The 19,757-nt window shown below is 41.0% G+C and overlaps 2 protein-coding genes across 3 annotated transcripts; both read left to right on the forward strand.

Annotated features, from left to right (window-relative positions):
• The first annotated feature begins 38 nt into the window (after nt 1-38).
• phospho1 (phosphoethanolamine/phosphocholine phosphatase 1) lies at nt 39-2,739 on the forward strand. Of its 2 annotated transcripts, none has more exons than XM_083931363.1 (3): nt 39-113; nt 572-666; nt 1,073-2,739. In XM_083931363.1, the coding sequence occupies exon 3, from the start codon at nt 1,190-1,192 to the stop codon at nt 2,042-2,044; it is 855 nt and encodes a 284-aa protein (XP_083787489.1). In that variant the 5' UTR covers nt 39-113; nt 572-666; nt 1,073-1,189; the 3' UTR covers nt 2,045-2,739. The 2 variants fall into 2 exon arrangements, with proteins under 2 accessions (XP_083787489.1, XP_083787490.1); XM_083931364.1 differs by having other exon boundaries at nt 1,239-2,739.
• Nucleotides 2,740-5,747: 3,008 nt separating this feature from the next.
• eftud2 (elongation factor Tu GTP binding domain containing 2) lies at nt 5,748-19,101 on the forward strand. Its single transcript, XM_083931467.1, has 28 exons — nt 5,748-5,869; nt 7,312-7,427; nt 7,534-7,696; nt 7,864-7,942; nt 8,079-8,154; nt 8,378-8,443; nt 8,542-8,577; nt 8,843-8,933; nt 9,028-9,110; nt 9,205-9,371; nt 9,506-9,630; nt 9,719-9,782; nt 9,897-9,987; nt 10,092-10,227; nt 10,481-10,608; nt 10,966-11,159; nt 11,246-11,357; nt 11,450-11,590; nt 11,804-11,905; nt 12,014-12,096; nt 12,340-12,426; nt 13,809-13,935; nt 14,992-15,079; nt 15,238-15,356; nt 15,670-15,764; nt 15,888-16,041; nt 18,390-18,497; nt 18,595-19,101. The coding sequence occupies exons 2-28, from the start codon at nt 7,323-7,325 to the stop codon at nt 18,688-18,690; spliced, it is 2,916 nt and encodes a 971-aa protein (XP_083787593.1). The 5' UTR covers nt 5,748-5,869; nt 7,312-7,322; the 3' UTR covers nt 18,691-19,101.
• Nucleotides 19,102-19,757: the final 656 nt, after the last annotated feature.

Here is a 19,757-nt window from a genome sequence, read left to right on the forward strand (position 1 = left end):
CGGCTCCGTGGTTTTGACTGTCACATAAAAACGCGCGTCTCACCGGCCGACCGGCGGAACTCTGCCTCACAGCTGCTCTCTGCGAGACCGGATCGGAACCAGCGCTCGTGACGGTAAGGCTTTTCAAGAATTGAATAGACAGAGTGCACGTTTGACCTGCTGCATGCACGGTCTCTCTGTTGTTGTTGTTATGAGAAATAGGTTATTCTGCTGTCGGCAGGTAAGGTTGACAGGTTGTTGTTTTTTTTACCTGTTAATGAGTGTTGGACATTTTTCTCTGTGGCTTAAGAATAACAAAGCATCCTTCGAGTGTTGCAAAATGTGTTTGACAAAAGAACCTGCTATGATTCTTTTAGTTTGCATGTTATTTTATTTTTTTATGTTTTTTTCTCACCTATATTCGGTATGTGGGTCAGCCTAATCTCTCCTCCTCTTGTATGGTTAACAAAGTTATTTTAATGTTATTATAAGGGATCTTGGTGTGATGTTTTTTTTTTTTTTTTTTTTAAGTGTTTAAAGATTCACGGCGTTGTCACGGGCATTGTTTCATTGTGTCCCCTTCCCCATACAGGAAACAAAACCCGCCGCACAGCTTAAAGGCGCCTACAGAAATCGGGAAACACGAGATCAGCTGATATCCACTGCTGACATCACCTAAAATCAAAGGTAGACTGTAAGACACAGGGCTCTCTTACTTGTTGATGTGCCCAACATGTGCCCAACATACACTTTGCGCTTTCTTGCCTGCAGAATCTGAATAGAGCCCATGCTTTCCCAAATCCGATAATAATCACGTTTCCCTACAGCAGGATGACCTCCACCCTAAATCATCTTGAATCTTGAATCCTCTTACCTTTGTAGAAAGTCCTTCACATTTGCCTCTTCTGCTTTGAAAAGCACTGCTGCCTGGCTGCTTTGCCTTTTTTATAGCTCATATACCTTTTATGTTAATTAGGCCTATTTAGATGATATTCAGATGATTATGCTAATTCCTTATTTTAAATGTACATTTCATTCTGTTTACCTCCACCCAAACCCCCCACTCCTCGCCATTTGCGTCGATGTTTCCCAGAAAGCTATCCTCCTCCTCCACCTTATACTGTGGCCTTCATTGCGTGGGATGCTGGAGAGTGGGAGAGCAGGAGTGGAGATTTGATGCCAACAGTTAACAAGTGTGGCATAGCCAATCATGGGGTATTCAATATTCAACTGCTGTTATGTTCCGCCCCATCCCCCAGGCGAGGGGGAGCCCCCCGGGTCCAGACGCGCAGAGATCATGGCCTCCAACTCCGCGAGCATCTCCTCCGACAAGCGCTTCCTCATCTTCTTTGACTTTGACGAGACCATCGTGGATGAAACCAGCGACGACCTTGTGGTGCAGGCCGCCCCCGGTCAGCACCTCCCGGGGTGGCTGAAAGACACCTACCAACCCGGCCGCTACAACGAGTACATGCAACGCGTGCTGGCGTACCTGGCGGAGCAGGGCGTCACCGAGAGCGACATGCGCAGCATCATGGAGAAGATACCAGCCACCCCCGGTATGATCACCCTCTTCCAGTTCCTCCGCAACCGGCCCCCGCAGGACTTTGAGGTGGTGCTGCTGTCCGACGCCAACACCTTCTTCATCGAGTCCTGGCTCCGGCGTGCTGGGGCGCGCCCACTCTTCCACCGGATCTTCAGCAACCCGGCCATCTTCAACAAGGACGGCCGGCTGGTGCTGCGGCCCTTTCACTCCCACGACTGCGTGCGGTGCCCCAGCAACATGTGCAAGCAGGTGGTCGTCAGGGACTACGTGGCCCGCAGGACCCAGGAGCGGGGCCGCCCGTACCAGAGGGTCTTCTACGTGGGTGACGGAGCCAACGACTTCTGCCCGGCGATCTCCCTCGGGCCCCGGGATGTGGCTTTCCCGCGGCGGGATTTCCCCATGCACCGGCTGATCACGGAGACCCATGAAGCCATGCCCGGGGAGTTCAAGGCGGTCACGGTCCCGTGGGCCAGCGCGGAGGAAGTGGTGCAGAGGCTGAGGAAGCTGGTGGCAGAGTAGAGGGTCACACAGAGACAGAGAGGGGAGGAGATCAGTAGGGGGGACACCTTTTCTCAGGTAAAATAGTCCCATAAAGGAACGCTCAAGGCAATAAAATCACCTGTACTGTCAGTCAAAATGAAATATATCTGTCTATCCAGCACGTGCCTCATTCAACCTCTCACGTTTGGCTCCAGAGGTCACTGAGAACAGAGCACAGTGTGTCATCAGCAGGTTAATGATTATGGGGACTACTGTTGCCATCCAAAGAGAGGAAATCAATGACAAAGCAAATGCTGTAGCCTAAAGAATCATTCAGCATAACGTTCAAGTTTGGGGTTATTTTGCATAATAACTCCCCTTCAATGGTGCTTTTCAGTGTTAAACTGGGTCAGCAGGGGGTTGATATTTAAAAAGGTTAAAGATGGTTAAATCAACCAGGTGACGGGTTGTTATTTGATAATGAGTGTGTTTTCTTATCCGCACTTTTTAAAATATAAGATTATAGTCTCGATAAACTAAATCTGAGTAACACTGCCATCCAATGGAGATCTGAACACACCTACAAGATGACCAAACACTATTTTTTATCAAGAGATTTTATGTCTGATTTAGAAGTGTATGTAAGATTGTCTTTGTTTGTTTGATTTGTTTCTGTTTGTCTTTACTGTGTAGGCCTGGCCTACTGAAAAAAATATATGAACACCAGCAGGAATAAAGCCATCAACTGAAGCTCTGCCTGTGTCTAAATGTGTCATTAAACCTCATCTACATCCACATGGAATCATTTATAGCCATCACAGAAAGCCCACATTTTATATTTCAACATTATTAGCACTTGTTTTAAACACTTTATTTTAGTTCTCTGAAGTTGGAGGCAAGTTAAGTTCTTGGCACACAACGGTTGTCACCACAGCTATATATTAATAAACCTGCAGAAGTGAATCAAGTCCCATGAAAGACACATTAATATGACACATTTTCAAATTGACCATTTGCTTATAAAGATAGTCTTCTCCATATTAAGGTCCTATAGTGGGTTTTTTTTTAGAGAGAAAAATATGATTGAATAAACTTTATTGATCTCCACAGGGATAATTTAGAGTTACAGCAGCTTAAGTAACATAAATAATGTAACATAAAAAATATAAAGTTTCAATAGAAACACTATTAATATCGTTGTAGGCCTCTTTACCATTAATTATTACGGGCACTTTTCTGCTTATGAAATACGGTAATACTTATTTAAAAGTCTATATTTTCTTTGGTATTTCTGTATTATTAAAGCTTTATTTTTGCATGAATTAATTTAGCTAAAATTAATTTTGGAAAGTTTTCTGTTTTTTTTTTTACTTTTAAAAACTTCAATTTTTAAACGTTTTATTTAAAAGTGCTATTCGTAACAAATAACGATAATACATCACTTATTTTAAGTAGATCTAAAAATATACAAAAATATTAAATATACACAAAAAACAAACAAGTTAAAAAAGCAAAAAGATACAAAAACAAATAAATAAAAGAAAATAAATTAATTGAAAACATTAAATAGGGAGTACAATCTTACAGTTTCATAATTAAGTAATTGTCTTAATATATCACACCATTAAAGTGAGGTTTTACTATATAAATGTACATTTATGAATGTAAAACATTGCAAAGAATATTATGAGACTGATAAGGAAATATTCCTTTGTCATATATAGTATCATATCTGACAAAAGCAAATATTACATTTCCCAGTAACAGTTCAAAGTTACAGCTAATATTAAACAAATAGTTTATATTATTATATTATTATTTTATGACCAATTGCAGTTAATGGATGTGATGAGTCTATTAATATGAGTGTTCGCTGCCCTCCAGTGGGAACAGTGCGTAACTACAGGGGTGTCTTAAACCTTTTATTGTGAAAGCGCTCACCGGAAACTGCAGTATTCTCTATATGTCCATGTTGGTCCAAGCGAGTCTAATCAATGGTCAATATACATTTTGTCCACAGCTTTATTTGCAAATTCTCAAAAACAGCATGTGATACAAACAGTTGTAGAACAGTTCGGTAGTATACTTAAAACAATAAATAAAGAAATAAAGAAATAAAAATATGTCAGTTATTTTTCTTTTTAATGAAAATTACAATTTTACATTATGATGAGATGACACAACATAAGTACATTTAAGAAGAAAGAAAGGAAGAGTACTAATTATGCAATATAAAGGAAGTCAAAAATAATCAAAAGGTCAATATTGTGTTACTAATATTCAAACTAATCCCACAACAAACAATGTTTAAATTTGCTCATTATCTTAGCTAAATTATATATTTATAAAATTAAATATCTAAAATAATTTACTCCTATAGGTCTTTTAAAACATCAGATCCTCATACATATTTTGAAAATGTAAAATTAACCAAAATGATTAATTTATGAAAATCCTATATTTTTATAACAAATTAGGTAGGCCTAAATCCTTGTGTATGTCCATGACCAGTGCCGTGCACAGACTTTTTTGGAGGGCAGGGGCAAAAAGTAAAAAAAGGCACATATAGCAAGTGCTTATCACTGAAGAGGGCACTTTAGCACATGTTTTGGCTCCTAGAAGGCATTGTAGCCCACATTTTGCCTCCTAGAGGGCATTTTGGCATGTGTTTTGGCTCCCAAGAGGCCATTTTAGAACGGGTTTTGGTTCCTAGAGGGCACTTTAGCACATATTTTGGCTCCTAGAGGGCACTTTAACACGCATTTTGGCTCCTAGAGGGCACTTTAACACACATTTTGGCTGCCGTGAGGGCACTTTAGAAAGCGTTTTGGCTCCTAGATGGAACTTTAGCACGCGTTTTGGCTCCTAGAGGCCACTTTTGAAAGGTTTTGGCTCCTAGAGGCTACTTTAGCACACTTTTGGCTTCTAGAGGGCACTTTGACACACATTTTGGCTGCCGTGAGGGCACTTTAGCATGCATATCGGTTCCCAAGAGGCCACTTTAGAATGCATTATTGCACCTCGAGGCCCCTTTAGCACACATTTTGGCTGCCGTGAGGCCACTTTAGCACGCGTTTTGGCTCCTAGAGGGCACTTTAATGCGTTGTCCATGATTGTGTTGTACTGTATTATTGTATTCAATTCAATTCAATTCAAAAAACTTTATTTGTCCCCGGGGGGCAATTCAGGGCACACAGAGCAGCAGATCACGACAGTGCAATTATACAAAAAAACATTTTAACCTAACACAAGAATAAAGTGTAAAAGAAGAATAAGTGTCAGGATGTTAGTGTGTTAGTACAGGTAGAATAAGTGTCAGGATGTTAGTGTGTTAGTACAGGTTAGATACAGAGAACATCGTCGGCGTGAGATGTAGAAAGACATGTGTGTATCAGATGTAAGCAGACATGTGAACGGGTGTATAAGATGTAAACAATGTAAACATGCAGTAGACTGTTGAAACAGGTATAAACAGAACTGTAGTGCAGAGAAGATATAAGTGGACACTAATGTCCTGTTTTTTTGTTTTATTTGTGAATCCTGTTGTTTCCTGTGCAAACATTTTAATAATTTGAGTGTATTTGATAAGTGAATGTACATTTAAAAAGCCGTTGATTAAAAACAATCCAATAAAAAAAACATAGTCATAGTGGCCATAGTCTAGACTCTAGAGTCCTCTGGGGGCGGTAGTGAGCATAGCGTAGCATAACGCTCACCAGCCTCCGGTCAACAGAAGAAGAAAGCCGGAAGCAGTATCTCGTGCGCATGGCGGTATTTGGGAAATTATTTATCTTCTGAAAACAAACCCAACTTTTATTTCGTTTCGACAATAATCTTTGCCGACCACATTATAGCACAATACAGGTAAGTGCAGCCTGTTCGTTATATAGTTGAGTGCAGCAAGTTATCGTTACCTAGCAACGTCACTGAAACGTCGCCTCCAGGTCATTCATTGCCTCACTTGTTAGCCGCCTAGCATGCTAGTTTCTGTCTCACTAATAACACAATAAAATGAGCAGTTTATTATTATATAAATCTTCTCACTAGAGCTGAATATTAGTGTGAGTTTTTGTCGACGGAAAGCACGTGAACGCTTGATGGATATCTAACTTAACTGTGGTGGTGCATGTTGTGCTAACGTTACGTGAAAGGTTAGCATTAGCTTCTTTATGTACAAACTTTAAATAACAATTTCACAGAAACGACGGTTCAGACATGGACTCAACATAAAAATGGATTCTGACAATTAATTGAAAAAGGAAATATATGAACCCGCGGACAGATACATTTCAGTAGAACATACTATAGTATTTATTTGTTATGTTCTATTTATATAGAAGGGATAGATGCAATTTAGTACAACATAATCTATATTTTTATTTATATAGAGGGGGTGTACACATTTCCGTACAACATAGTATAGTATATATATTTTTATTTTATTATTATTTCTTATTTATATAGAGGGGCTATATACATTTCAGTACAACATACTTTATTATTTTTTTCTTATTATTGTTTATTCATATATAAGGGATGGATGCATTTTAGTACGACATACTATATTATATATTTTTATTTATATAGAGGGGATATATACATTTCCGTACAACATAGTTTATAATATATATTTTTATTTATGTAATATTCATTATTTATATAGAGGGGATAGGTACATTTCAGTGCAACATACTATATTATATATTTTTTGTCATTTTTTATTTGTATAGATAATGTAGAGGTGCTACAGTGGAGATCAAATTAGAGAACAAAGTATTAATACTTGATATATTCTGAAATATGATTATTGTTTGTAATTCAGAGTTTGATAGAATATCCGACGTGACTATAGGCCTACCACTGCTGTACTAAAAAACAACAATGGTTCAGAATAAATCTAGCATTAATACTGTGGTCTCTAATTTTGATCTCAGTGTGTATAAATACTTTATTATTATGATTATTATTACTCTATTAATTGGTGTATACTGAATGACTCACAAAGCAACACGTACACCTAATTCAATTTAATAAAACATAAATGGATAAAAACAAATTCAATGTAACACTATTCTAGTTGTATCCTCGCCACATTATATAGTAATGTTTTTAATCTCTTTTTATATTTCAGTTAAAATGTTGTAGCCTTTTCTTTTGGCACTGAAACTCATTCATAATAATAAATAATTCTAATTATACAGCACACTTTAAAAAAAGAGGTAATCTCAAGGTGTTTAGGGTAATATATTGGCTTAACCAACAAAGGAAATCTTGTAATAATAATTAACACATGAGCCCTCTTTCAGTTCCCTACAAGATGGAGGCTGATCTTTACGACGAGTTTGGAAACTACATCGGTCCAGAGCTGGACTCTGACGACGATGAAGACGATCTGGATGCAGAAGACAGAGATGTTGATGAGGTACTCTTCAAAATGAATGTTTAACAGTAACTGATAGGTGCCACATTACATGTGAGCACTGCAGCATGTGCTCACATGTAATGGTTATACCTCTCTCCTGACATAGGGGGACGATGATGACGATGATGAGCCTGCTGATGCCGATGAGGATGTCCCGGGTATGGAGGTGGTCCTGCATGAGGACAAGAAGTACTATCCTACGGCAGAGGAGGTTTATGGGCCTGAAGTGGAAACTATTGTCCAAGAGGAAGACACTCAACCTCTCACAGGTTAGATACAAAAACAGTGCACTGTGTATTTACAGAATTGCATTAATGTGCATAGTTTTTGATAAATTAATCGACATATTTTCACATATTAATAATGGTGTGTGATGGATGATTATAAATTATATCCCTTTTAAGATAAACACACAAATGTTTTCTCTACATTCCAGAGCCCATCATCAAGCCTGTGAAGATGAAGCAATTCACACTGATGGAGCAGGAATTACCTGCCACTGTTTATGATATGGAGTAAGTCATCTTCATGCATATGCACATGATGTCCACCTGATCCAATGATCTTGTGTGTTTCCCAGCACACAACTCCCATTTACATGTGTTTGCTGTTTGTTTTTCAAGCTGTGACAACCCTCCTCTCTCTTGACAGATTCCTGGCAGATCTGATGGACGGTCCTGAGCTAATCCGCAACGTCACACTGTGTGGTCACCTTCACCACGGCAAGGTCAGAGCCCGCCTTACGGCTGCTTCTGGCTCAATATTATCTCTTAGCTCTGCATTTCTAGTCGGGGGCTCTTCTGTGGCATTTTGCCAAAGAAGACATGTGTTCCTCAGATGAAAAATTTAGGAGGATAGGAATGTATTGGAGCATATGCTAATAACATGGCAGCACTTTAGACTCATCTATGACTCACAGGGATCTAATCAATTTGTTGTGTTCTGTTCAGACCTGTTTTGTGGACTGCCTGATTGAACAGACGCACCCAGAAATCAGGAAGAGAGACGATGTGGATGTGAGTGTCAACTGTAACAATAAATACCCCTTTGCTATTCATTACTCTGAAATTCTGTATAGGACAGCAGAAACTAAAATGACTCTTGCCTTTTTCAGCTCCGATACACAGATATCCTCTTTACAGAACAGGAGGTGAGTGGTTTGTTTAAACTGGCATAATGAACACCTAATTGCATCTTTAAAACCATTCAGTTACTACATATAAAAATAGCAAGGGCTTGTGAACATGAAAATATGATCCTCAAAAGAATACAGCTTAATTAAGCAGCTTGACGTAGTCTTTTAAAGGCCGCAGGACCTTGTTGCCAGAAAGAATAATTAAAAAAACAAACACAATCTTTTATGATTACGTTGCCCTTGCTGCAAAGGTGATTTTTGTCTTGTGCTTTTTCCAAAGAGAGGAGTTGGTATCAAGAGCACCCCTGTCACAATGGTCCTGCCAGACTCCAGAGGCAAATCCTACCTTTTCAACATCATGGATACACCAGGTATTGTGTGCGACTCAAGGCTTTGTTTCCAGAAAGTACCATTTGGTGTATCACAGCAGAAAGTGATGTAAAACCTTGTGTCTCCCTCTCAAAGGCCACGTGAACTTCTCTGATGAGGTCACGTCAAGCATCCGGATCTCAGACGGTGTTGTCCTCTTCATAGACGCAGCAGAAGGAGTGAGTCGCTGTTTTTTTTTTTTATCTTATCCCAATCCTGCAATGTTCTTCAACCTTCCATATAACCCCAGACCTTTTGTGTATCTCTGCCCAGGTGATGCTGAACACAGAGCGCCTGATTAAACATGCAGTTCAGGAGCGTATGGCCATCACCATCTGCATCAACAAGGTGGACCGGCTCATCGGCGAGCTGAAATTGCCTCCCACAGATGCTTATTATAAGCTTCGCCACATTGTGGATGAGGTCAACGGTTTGCTTAGGTAATGCTTGAAACTCATAACGTCCACAGTGTCTGCAGAGCATAAATGGCTCCATGGGCTGTAGTGCTACATATCAGCAGGGAAAAGTGACAAAATCAGACACTTCATTGTCGGTCATTTCTCCTTCCTCGCAGCACATACTCCACAGATGAGAACTTGGTGGTGTCTCCTCTCCTTGGAAATGTGTGCTTTGCCAGCTCTCAGTACAGTATCTGTTTCACTCTGGGGTCCTTTGCAAAGATCTACTCTGACACTTATGGTAAGACTCTTCAGCTCTCATAACCTGGCACACCCTTTTCTCATCTAAAGAAGTTAGTGAGGTATTAACTAACGCCTCTCTTTTGCAGGTGACATCAACTATAACGAGTTTGCCAAGAGGCTTTGGGGAGATATTTATTTTAACCCCAAAACGTGAGTAAATAATTTAGATTTCAACAGAATGCTAATATTTACTGCTAATCCATCCGCCACTTTTAAGTTATGGCATCTGCAGTCATCTCTTTTTTTTTTTTTTTGATTGTTTAGTCGCAAGTTCACAAAGAAAGCTCCCAGCAGTAACTCTCAGCGCAGCTTTGTGGAATTTGTCCTGGAGCCTCTCTACAAGATCCTCTCTCAGGTTGGATATAGTCTAACATACGTTTTGTGTAACAAGGCAACACAGCTAGCTCAATTACTTCAGACCTCGGTGTGTAATCCTCATCCAATCCTCTTTGTGTTTAGGTGGTTGGTGACGTGGACACGTCTCTCCCCAGAGTTCTGGATGAGCTGGGGATCCACCTGACTAAAGAGGAACTGAAGCTGAACATCAGACCCCTGCTGAGGCTCGTGTGTAACCGCTTCTTTGGAGAGTTCACTGGTAAGGCTCGATTTGTTCCTGTCTATACTTTTAATTTTGTTTGTTTTATTATTATATAGTGAACACTATGATTTTTATAACAACTATATGAATGAAGTACTGTAATAATACTGCACAGACTCTCAGAGGCACCGTTTCCATCTTGCTGCTTTACTCAGTGTATCTGCTCATAATTGTAATTTTTAATGGAAAGATAAATGGTCATGCTTTTGTTTAATCACTGAAAAGTCAAGCATGAATTTCTTCCCTCCAGGCTTTGTGGACATGTGTGTACATCACATCCCCTCACCACAGGAGGGTGCTAGGAACAAGATAGAGCACACATACACAGGAGGCTTGGACTCAGACCTTGGGGAGGCCATGGCAGAGTGTGACCCTGATGTGAGTATATAATGGAAGCAGAGCAGGAGTCTGGCTGGCGAGAAGCAGATATGCCAGTTGACGGCAAATAGCTGCAGTCTGTTTCTAGTCGTAGTCAATAGTGTCATTCCATCTGCTCATACAGATTAAGCCAACCGGCTGTTTTTAATTGCTGTTAAATAAGCCAATTTAAGACAATGCTGTGCATTGATCACAGTTTTCCAAGTTCCATTAAAAGTCTGACTGCATTTTGCTTAAACCCTCTTATACTTCTTTAGGAAATTATTTTACATTCCAGTGGTAAGACTTTCCTGCTCTATTTTCTGTCTCTCTCTCTTATCCCCTTTTTCCTGCTCACCTCATCCCTCTCGCCCCCAGGGTCCTTTGATGTGCCACACCACTAAGATGTACAGCACAGAGGACGGGGTTCAGTTCCACGCGTTTGGCAGAGTGCTGAGCGGGACCATCCAGGCGGGTCAGCCCGTCAAAGTTTTAGGAGAGAACTACACGCTTGAAGATGAGGAGGACTCGCAGGTCTGCACTGTGGGCCGTCTCTGGATTTCAGTTGCAAGGTATGCTGAAGCGGTTTCTTAAGTTTATAGGGTAAGAAATAAGCGATTCTTTGGTCTAAATCTTACTGTGCCTTTCACATTTTTAGGTACCAAATTGAAGTGAATCGAGTTCCTGCTGGCAACTGGGTTCTCATCGAAGGTTGTGACCAGCCAATCGTCAAGACCGCCACAATCACAGAGCCCAGAGGGAACGAAGAGGTGACACGTCAGACAGGAAATGGCACTGAAATCTCTTAAGAATACCTTATGAGAAACGGCACAGTTGACAGTTTTCTGTTTTTCTCTGACAGGCTCAGATTTTCAGGCCGCTGAAGTTCAACATAGCATCCGTTATAAAGATTGCAGTGGAGCCGGTCAACCCATCAGAGCTGCCGAAAATGTTGGATGGACTTAGGAAGGTCAACAAGAGCTATCCATCTCTCACCACAAAGGTATGTCACAACACAGGGATTACTGGTGCAAATAAAGAGCCTATAGATCAAATGCCGGACAACTTAGGAGCATCTTATAATAGTCTTCTGAAGAACAAAAATACAAATATGCATCCATATGAAAGGGCAAATGTGAAAAGTAAAAACTGATCTCAACAATAATTGTGTAGCTCCTAAATTGCTTAATTGAACATACGTGTGTTTGTCTTTCAGGTGGAGGAGTCTGGAGAGCATGTGATCTTAGGGACAGGAGAGCTCTACCTGGACTGTGTCATGCACGACCTGCGCAAGATGTACTCTGAGATCGACATTAAAGTAAATCTTCTCATTCTTCACAAAAAAACTGCAGCGTAACTTGGAGGGTACTGCACAGGAGTGGAGCCTGTGTATTCTGTGTGTAATTGTGCTCATTTTTGTCCACAGGTTGCTGATCCTGTTGTGACTTTCTGTGAAACAGTTGTTGAGACATCATCACTCAAGTGCTTTGCTGAAACGCCAAACAAAAAGTGAGCGTTACACATATTTTTTTAGATCTTATCCACCCATGCAATGACATAAAACTGACTACAAGAAAGCATACTTTGCTAGATGTATTAGCTTCTAATTTCTGACACGAGCTGTTATTAAGACAGTTGTGTTTAAATTTGTACAATGTCTGGAGTGAGTCAGAGACAGTCCTTCCCTTTGGCGGAGTGTCTCCCCACCCCAGAATGAATGAGTGATTGACAGCCGTGTGATTTGATTGACAGGAATAAGATCACCATGATTGCCGAGCCCTTGGAGAAGGGGCTGGCTGAGGACATAGAGAACGAAGTGGTGCAGATCTCGTGGAACAGGTAAGACGTAGAAGATCTTGCCATCACACTCGCATATATTGAACTCTAAATGATCTCTTAATAAATTTAAATTATATAATGTGCCTTTCATGTTAAGACGTATCTGCAGATTTCCCTTTATTTCAGTCTGATATGGCAGCAGCCTTATTCATTTCTCCATATATCAGAGCCACTCTGAACGATCATTCGTTTTCATTATTGCCTCAGCAGGGATAAAGGAGCCGGCATGTTAGAACGATGATTAGTTCTTTAATTAAGTGCATTCACTGAAGAAGGTAGAGAGCTGTAGAAATGCCCAGGGCTGAAAATGAAACAGCGGTTAATGGATTTGTGGGTAATATTCCTAAATCCACTGGTGTGCTACCCAATTTTCTACAAGTCAACATGCATAGACCAAGATGTGCATACCATCAATTTTCATTATTAAGTTGGACATAAAAGTGACGACCATGTGTTGCTTTTTGATAACAGTGCTTTGACTCGGTCTGGTGTTTCTTTCCAATGTAATTAATTCATTTACGCCCTGCACTAACGTTTTATGCCCCTGCGTCGCCGTCAGCTGTGGCCAGAAGCAATAGTTTTTGGGTCGTCTGTCCGTCCACGTCTGTCCCATTCTTGTGAACGCAGTATCTCAGGCTCCCCTGGCTGGATTTTCTTCAAATTCCAACTCAAGGATGAACCGATTAGATTATGAAGGTCAAATGTCAAGGTCACAGTGACCTCCCAAAAACCGTTTTTGTCCATAATTAAATAATTCCTGCACTAATAATGACATTTCAACAACTGTCTAATAGGATGTAAATGTTTTGTGTGGTTCGCACGGATCTGTTTTGTTCTGTTTTTAGGCAAATGCGACTGAAATTTTCTTTATAGGTTTTAAAACCGTCAGAACTGGTGTAGAATGCAACAGTAATGGAAAGTGAAATAGATGTACAGTAGAGCCTCTCTGTATTTGAATATTAGATTTGTAAAGGGCAGCTTTCTGTATGTGTAAGTGTGTGTGTGTGTGTGCTCATTAAAAGCCCTCCTTCATATATTGATCAGATCACTCCCAGTAATTGAATCATGCACTAAAAGCATGCATGAATTTTCCCATCCCTTTGACATGATGAGCGTGTGTGTGTTCGTGTTCTGCTCAAGAGTGGCTTCCTGTCAGTCCTCAGCTCATCTGTTAGGCCATCTGGACCCAGCGGTGCCAGCGTTGAGTAGCAATGCCAAAGAAATGACACACTTCACACACCATTAAACTGAACCTTCGCTCTCCTCCTCCTCTCCCATTAACCCCTCTGCCCTCTCGATCAACCAATCTCCTTAATGTTTTCCTGCTGACACAACGTGCAGACCTCCTTTCAACCTGTGGCTGTTTTGTTTCCTCGTGGCAGGAAGAAGCTGGGAGAGTTTTTCCAGACAAAGTACGACTGGGATCTGCTGGCTGCCAGGTCCATCTGGGCCTTCGGGCCGGACACCACAGGGCCAAACATCCTTGTAGACGACACACTGCCCTCTGAGGTGAGTTTTGTACCAGACGGCCGAATCGCAGCTAAATAAAACACTGAAGTGTCTATTTTAAATTCTGCTTCATTTGGTTAAGCAGAAAATCCACATTAACTGCAGTGCTTACTCCAACTGTTTTTAGAGCCACATAGAGCTGTGATTTACAACTCAGTTCATTTTGGATTAATTTCTTTTTTAATAAATAAAACATCCCAAAGTGAAAATCGTGTGTTCAATCAGACCAACAGTCCAAATATCCAGTTTACAAATAGTCCCCTCACACCTGAGAAGCTGGATTCAACAAATATTTGGCAGTTTTTTTCAAGAAATACCCTAAACAAGTAATCGACCATCTAAATTGTTGCTTATTCATTTTCTAATGGAGAGCCACATGCTTCGTTATGTCTATAACTAAGATGACAGTAATTCAATTATTTCTAATTTATTTTATACAAACTCCAAACTAGGACACTTGTGTCCTGTTGAACCATCACAGTGTGAGTCAGTATTTTAAAAAACGTGCAGCAAATTTTATTATGCTTCCGCAACGGCAGTCATGTCCCTCTATCCCGTTCCTATGAACATCTGGACGGAATGTCTGCAAATTTGGCACAAATGTCCACTTGGATTCAAGGGTGATTAGATTTTGGAGGTCAAAGGTCAACTTCACTGCGACCTCATAACGCTTCTGTCCCTTTTTCAACGCCATAACTCAGGAACAGAAGGGGACACATTTGGTCGGATACTGAATTGGTGACACTGATGTTGAAACTGTGATGATTATAAAGATCTTCTGGGCTGAAAATGTGGGTGAAGCATCCACCAAAAAATATACCCAATACCTTTTATTAAATTCCTTTAAAGTCTTCACTACATTTATCATGTAAGTTTGGACAGTTTGGATTTAAACTGCAACTTGACTGGTTGGCAGAGACGTAGTTATCTACACTATGAATGTACAGTATTTAGATCTGTTAATCAGGATAAAGATAACACAAGGCTACTGAAATCTAGGGTTTTTTTCTTAATAATTTTGCACCTAACTTTTGTTGTATTTTCTTCCCTCTCTAGGTGGACAAGGCGCTGCTCGGCTCAGTCAAAGACAGCATCGTTCAGGGCTTCCAGTGGGGCACCAGGGAGGGGCCTCTGTGTGACGAGCGTAAGTTCTCTCGTCCTTTTTTTCCTTTAAGAATAAACCTTTATTCTCTGTGCTGCCATTGGTGCTTGAGCATTATGTGCACACTGTGCACAGGGGAAATGTATTTTTCCTCATGAGTGTGTAATGTTACCATAACTCAGTCTTTCTGCTCCCCTCAGCCATCAGGAATGTCAAGTTTAAGATCCTGGACGCCGTCATTGCTCAGGAGCCTCTCCACAGAGGAGGAGGCCAGGTCATCCCCACAGCCAGGAGAGTGGTGTACTCCGCCTTCCTCATGGTGAGATCATCCCCCCCTAAGCCTATTCTTCTTCTCCTCATCTGCCATTAACTCCTCCAGACTTCGTTTTCATATTCAGCTTGCTTTAGCGTTCCATTACCCTGATTACAGTTTGGATTTTTGCTGACGTGCGTTCTTTTTAATTGTAGTGCGTTGACATTTCTCTTTCACAATATTGGCGTCTTTCCTCATCTCCTTTGGCTCTTTCACTGCTCTTGGTATAAATTCATGGGACAGCTGTACATGGGCCGGCCATACAGTTTATCCAGGCTTTTGTCCTCCCTTCTAATGTATGGTCTACCTTGTGTCGCAGGCCACTCCAAGGTTGATGGAGCCATATTACTTTGTGGAGGTTCAGGCTCCAGCCGATTGTGTATCTGCTGTGTACACAGTGCTGGCTCGAAGAAGGTTGGTGGGCTCTCTTTACCCTTAAAACGACTAGGCCGAAATGTAATGCATTCACAATATTCCCTGATATTGAAATACAGGAATTTAAATGTTTAAAAATGTACTCCTGCGTTTATCAAACAGGGGTCACGTCACCCAGGATGCACCTATTCCAGGGTCTCCTCTCTACACCATTAAGGCTTTCATCCCGGCCATCGACTCCTTCGGCTTTGAGACGGACCTGCGCACACATACACAGGGACAGGCCTTTGCCCTGTCTGTGTTCCACCACTGGCAGGTAACCAAACCTGCTTTCTTTCGTACATTAGCCAGGTTTCCTCAAAAGAACAGAATACAGAAAATCGGCAAAACAAAATTATGTTTCCTTCCACTAATATTATGCGGTTTTTAGAAATTGTGTCCATCGAGATAAAAAGTCGGTGGTGCAAATTCTCCACACTCGGGTGCCATTAAACCATATTCACATTTCAAAAGTTATTGGTTGCTGTAATTGTTCATCTGACTGTGAAGAAATCCAACAGAAGTGATGAGGGACAAAATCCACAATCCTTAAACCGATATGAGGCTCAAATTGTCCAAATCAGATAAAAAAAGTTTTCTTTTTACAGTTGTTTGTTACAGTGTTTTTACTACAAATCCATTGTCTCAGTCTGTCACTAGAGCATAAGGAACGATGCTCTCTGTCAAACAAGCAGATAAGAGGACAGAGAAGCTTGTGCCCACGTGCTTTCAGGTACCGAACTGTGGCACCAATTGATTTAATGTGAATCGGTGCTCTGTAAAAGAGGTAATTTGGTCAGTATTTTTAAAAGTAATTTATGAGTAGCACTGTGGACATTGCATATTTGGTATCCCTCCCTCCGTCACCATATACTCAAATGCACCAAAACTGTTGCAGCTTGTGCAGCAGAGTGACCAACCTCGTGCACTTAATTGCTTTTGATGTGGAGTGTTGAGTCATTAAGTTTTAAGTATGATGTAGCTGTCTCTGTCTGACATGGGTTTGTGTCTGCACTCTTGAGAGCTGTGTCAGTGAGACATGAACTCCACTAAGGGAGGATTAATACACTTTTACAGCTAAGGCTGTCCGTGTTGTTAGGGCTGAGCAGCATGTTGAAATGTATCATGGGCTTTTTTCACAAGTTCAAATCATGACATGCTTAATATGAAGCAAAGCAGTTGCTAAATCATTTTCCCTTTGAATCATTCTTGATTTTTTTTTTTGTTAAAGTCAGCTGGAATAGACCATTTTATTTTGACTTCCTGACATTGTGCAGTCTGGCATGATGATTTATTTCCATAATCACCTACTCTTAGGTTGTCAGTCCAGAGAAGAAAGTACCTTTCCCCCCTCAAGACACCCCTGGGGTCCAATACCAATCACCTCCCTAAATTACTTTCCAAACGGCTGCTACAGAGTTTATGCCCGATAAAATCAAAACTCAGAATTTTCTGCTCTGGGCTTCGACAGACATTATTCCCGTTTGCGCATATCGATTAAACGGCCCTAGAAAATAAGAATAACACGGGAGTCCCCGAACTATGTTGTTTGCCCCATTAAACTCAAGAGACTGTGTGCCTGCCTCATTAGTTTGATTATGTGCTGCCAGTATTGGCATGCAAACAGCAGTGTTGAGTTACTGCTGTTAGCATCTCTCATCCATCTGTTGATTGGGCTTCAGCCACTCCATTGATTATTTTTTCCCCTTTTCCTCATTTTTAAGCTTTCCCCGAGGCTGGGAACGTCTTATTTATTCCGCTCTACCCGACCCTTTCCAGCTTCAGCATTCCTCCTCTCTTTGCATTTAGGGGGAATGCATCATATATATCAACAATGAGATGACGCTGTGAAGGTCATACGATGAGCTCCTTAAGATAATGGATTTAGTGAATCATGTTAAAAGCCTGCGAACACTTCTTCTAACTCAACCTGCTAACGCTGAAGTGATGCAGCGTTAGTCACCAGCTGAAGGAGTGACAGCACTTGCACGTTGCTTTTTTCCATCACGTTGATTGACGCACTGCTGACTCAGTAACATTGAGACAGACTTGCAACCGAATCAGATATTAAGTGAAAGGTCGCAGCCACTATTAGTTATGTCTCAGTTTTGTATAACTCAAAATGTGTTTCATGTTTATTGACTGTTTTTCAGATTGTTGACCATTAATAGCTGCCATTCGTGCCTTCTCTCTAGAGCCATTTTCTCAAAAGAACATATATACACTTCTTGGGTCCCTTTCACACAAAAACTGGAGAGTGTCCATGTCTGACGCTTTCCTGGTTACTCCAAATACTAATACCAAGTCGCTTGCCATTCCACGACTTTATCTGATGACTTTGACGTCAGCCCTTACCGACAGTCTTCGTGTAATTGAGCCTTTGTTGGTTTTCTTCTGATGGAAATGTTATCAACAAACCCACTGGCTGTGAATTCTGCTCTGTTCCTACCTGGGCTCAATTGGACATTGCACACACTTTCTATTGGGGAGCTTGCCGGGTAAAGTCAGTTTGATGTCCGATCAATCTGATGTGGACATTTGCATCCTCACGTACAGCATTATTTCAGGGTTGCAGTGTGTGTGTGAAGGAAGCTTGGGTAAACTCGATTCTATATTTCCTTTCAGATCGTCCCCGGTGACCCTCTGGACAAGAGTATCGTGATCAGGCCTCTTGAGCCTCAACCTGCCCCCCACCTGGCCAGAGAGTTCATGATCAAGACCCGAAGGCGCAAGGTGAGCCTTTTCTCTACCCGTCTATCCTGTCACAGTTGTTAGAGAATTTCCTTTAATTATTTTGCGTGACCGATCTCCCGTGTTTGTTGTTCTGCAGGGTTTGAGCGAGGACGTGAGCATCAGCAAGTTCTTCGATGATCCTATGTTGTTGGAGCTGGCCAAACAGGACGTGGTGCTTAACTACCCCATGTGAGACGGCAAAACCATAACTGCAGCAGCAAAACCTGCTTTTTATGGATGTTTGGGGAGTAATCTAGAATAACAGAATCCATAAAAGGTTTTCATAGATTCAGGTTACACAGTGGTTGTGGGTCTCCAAAGACACCATTGTTATTGTATTAGCTTTCCTCCCATTTCCTACTGGAAACCCCTTAAACAACAGATCTCCAACAAAGGGAGATTACCTGGATTTATGGAAACTATAAAAGTACAGGAGACTTTTTGCTTTCTCCTTTTGGAAAGCAGTTCTTCAAAAGTCAGCAGATGTGTGCTGCCTCTCATCTTTTGTCTTTCTTTTTTTATATGTACAAAATATTGTTTTTGTAGAATAAGGTGACTTGGATACTTTTTTTAAAAAGAAATTGGATGTCGTTGATCTGGTATGTCTGAATAAAATAAGTCTGTAATTCAAGAAAAGATGTCATTGTTCTTTACTTAGAACTTAACCTACGTCCTCACACTGATGCTGCTGTTGGCTTGTGCATTTGAGATACTTGGTCATTGTCAGTTGGGTAGTTAGAGAATTGAGTGCACTGCACTCTGTCGGCAGGTTGAGACTAGTGCTAAGTTGGAGCTTTGCTGATGGTTTGAGTGATTGCTGTGTCTGTTCGGGACGCTGTGTGGGTGGTGATTGATGGACAGTGTGTTGGGTTGTTGGAGGCAGGCGGAGAGGAAACCAAAGGTTAGGGTCACATGCTGCAGTTGAATAAAAGGGAAAAGAAGGAACATGCAGCATGTGTAAGATGAGTGATGTCACCAAAACAAGAAAACATTGACATCCAAGTTAGCTGAGAATTAAGTTTGCGCTTTTATCTTTTGGATGTCTCGAACACCCGTTTACAACCATCTCTCACGGTTTCCAGGGGTGGAGTAGTAAATCTAAATTAGTGTAAGGCCAATCTTCAGCATGAATATTGTCACGACGACAAATAATAAAGATCAAAGCTGGCTGTTAAAGAAAAAACTAGTGAGGAGAAAAGTCAGAACTCAAAGCTAAATATGGGGTTTAAATGAAAGTTGTGCAAATACAAACAAACCTGT

The sequence above is a fragment of the Echiichthys vipera genome (assembly GCF_963691815.1).
Source record: "Echiichthys vipera genome assembly, chromosome: 17".
Taxonomy (NCBI): domain Eukaryota; kingdom Metazoa; phylum Chordata; class Actinopteri; order Perciformes; family Trachinidae; genus Echiichthys; species Echiichthys vipera.

Coding starts and splice junctions, on each gene's coding strand:
- phospho1 (XM_083931363.1), top strand. CDS start 1,190: ATGGGGTATTCAATATTCAACTGCTGTTATGTTCCGCCCCATCCCCCA.
- eftud2 (XM_083931467.1), top strand. CDS start 7,323: ATGGAGGCTGATCTTTACGACGAGTTTGGAAACTACATCGGTCCAGAG. Junction 8,578..8,842: donor TCCTCTTTACAGAACAGGAG/GTGAGTGGTTTG, acceptor CTTTTTCCAAAG/AGAGGAGTTGGTATCAAGAG. Junction 12,097..12,339: donor GCTGAAACGCCAAACAAAAA/GTGAGCGTTACA, acceptor TTTGATTGACAG/GAATAAGATCACCATGATTG.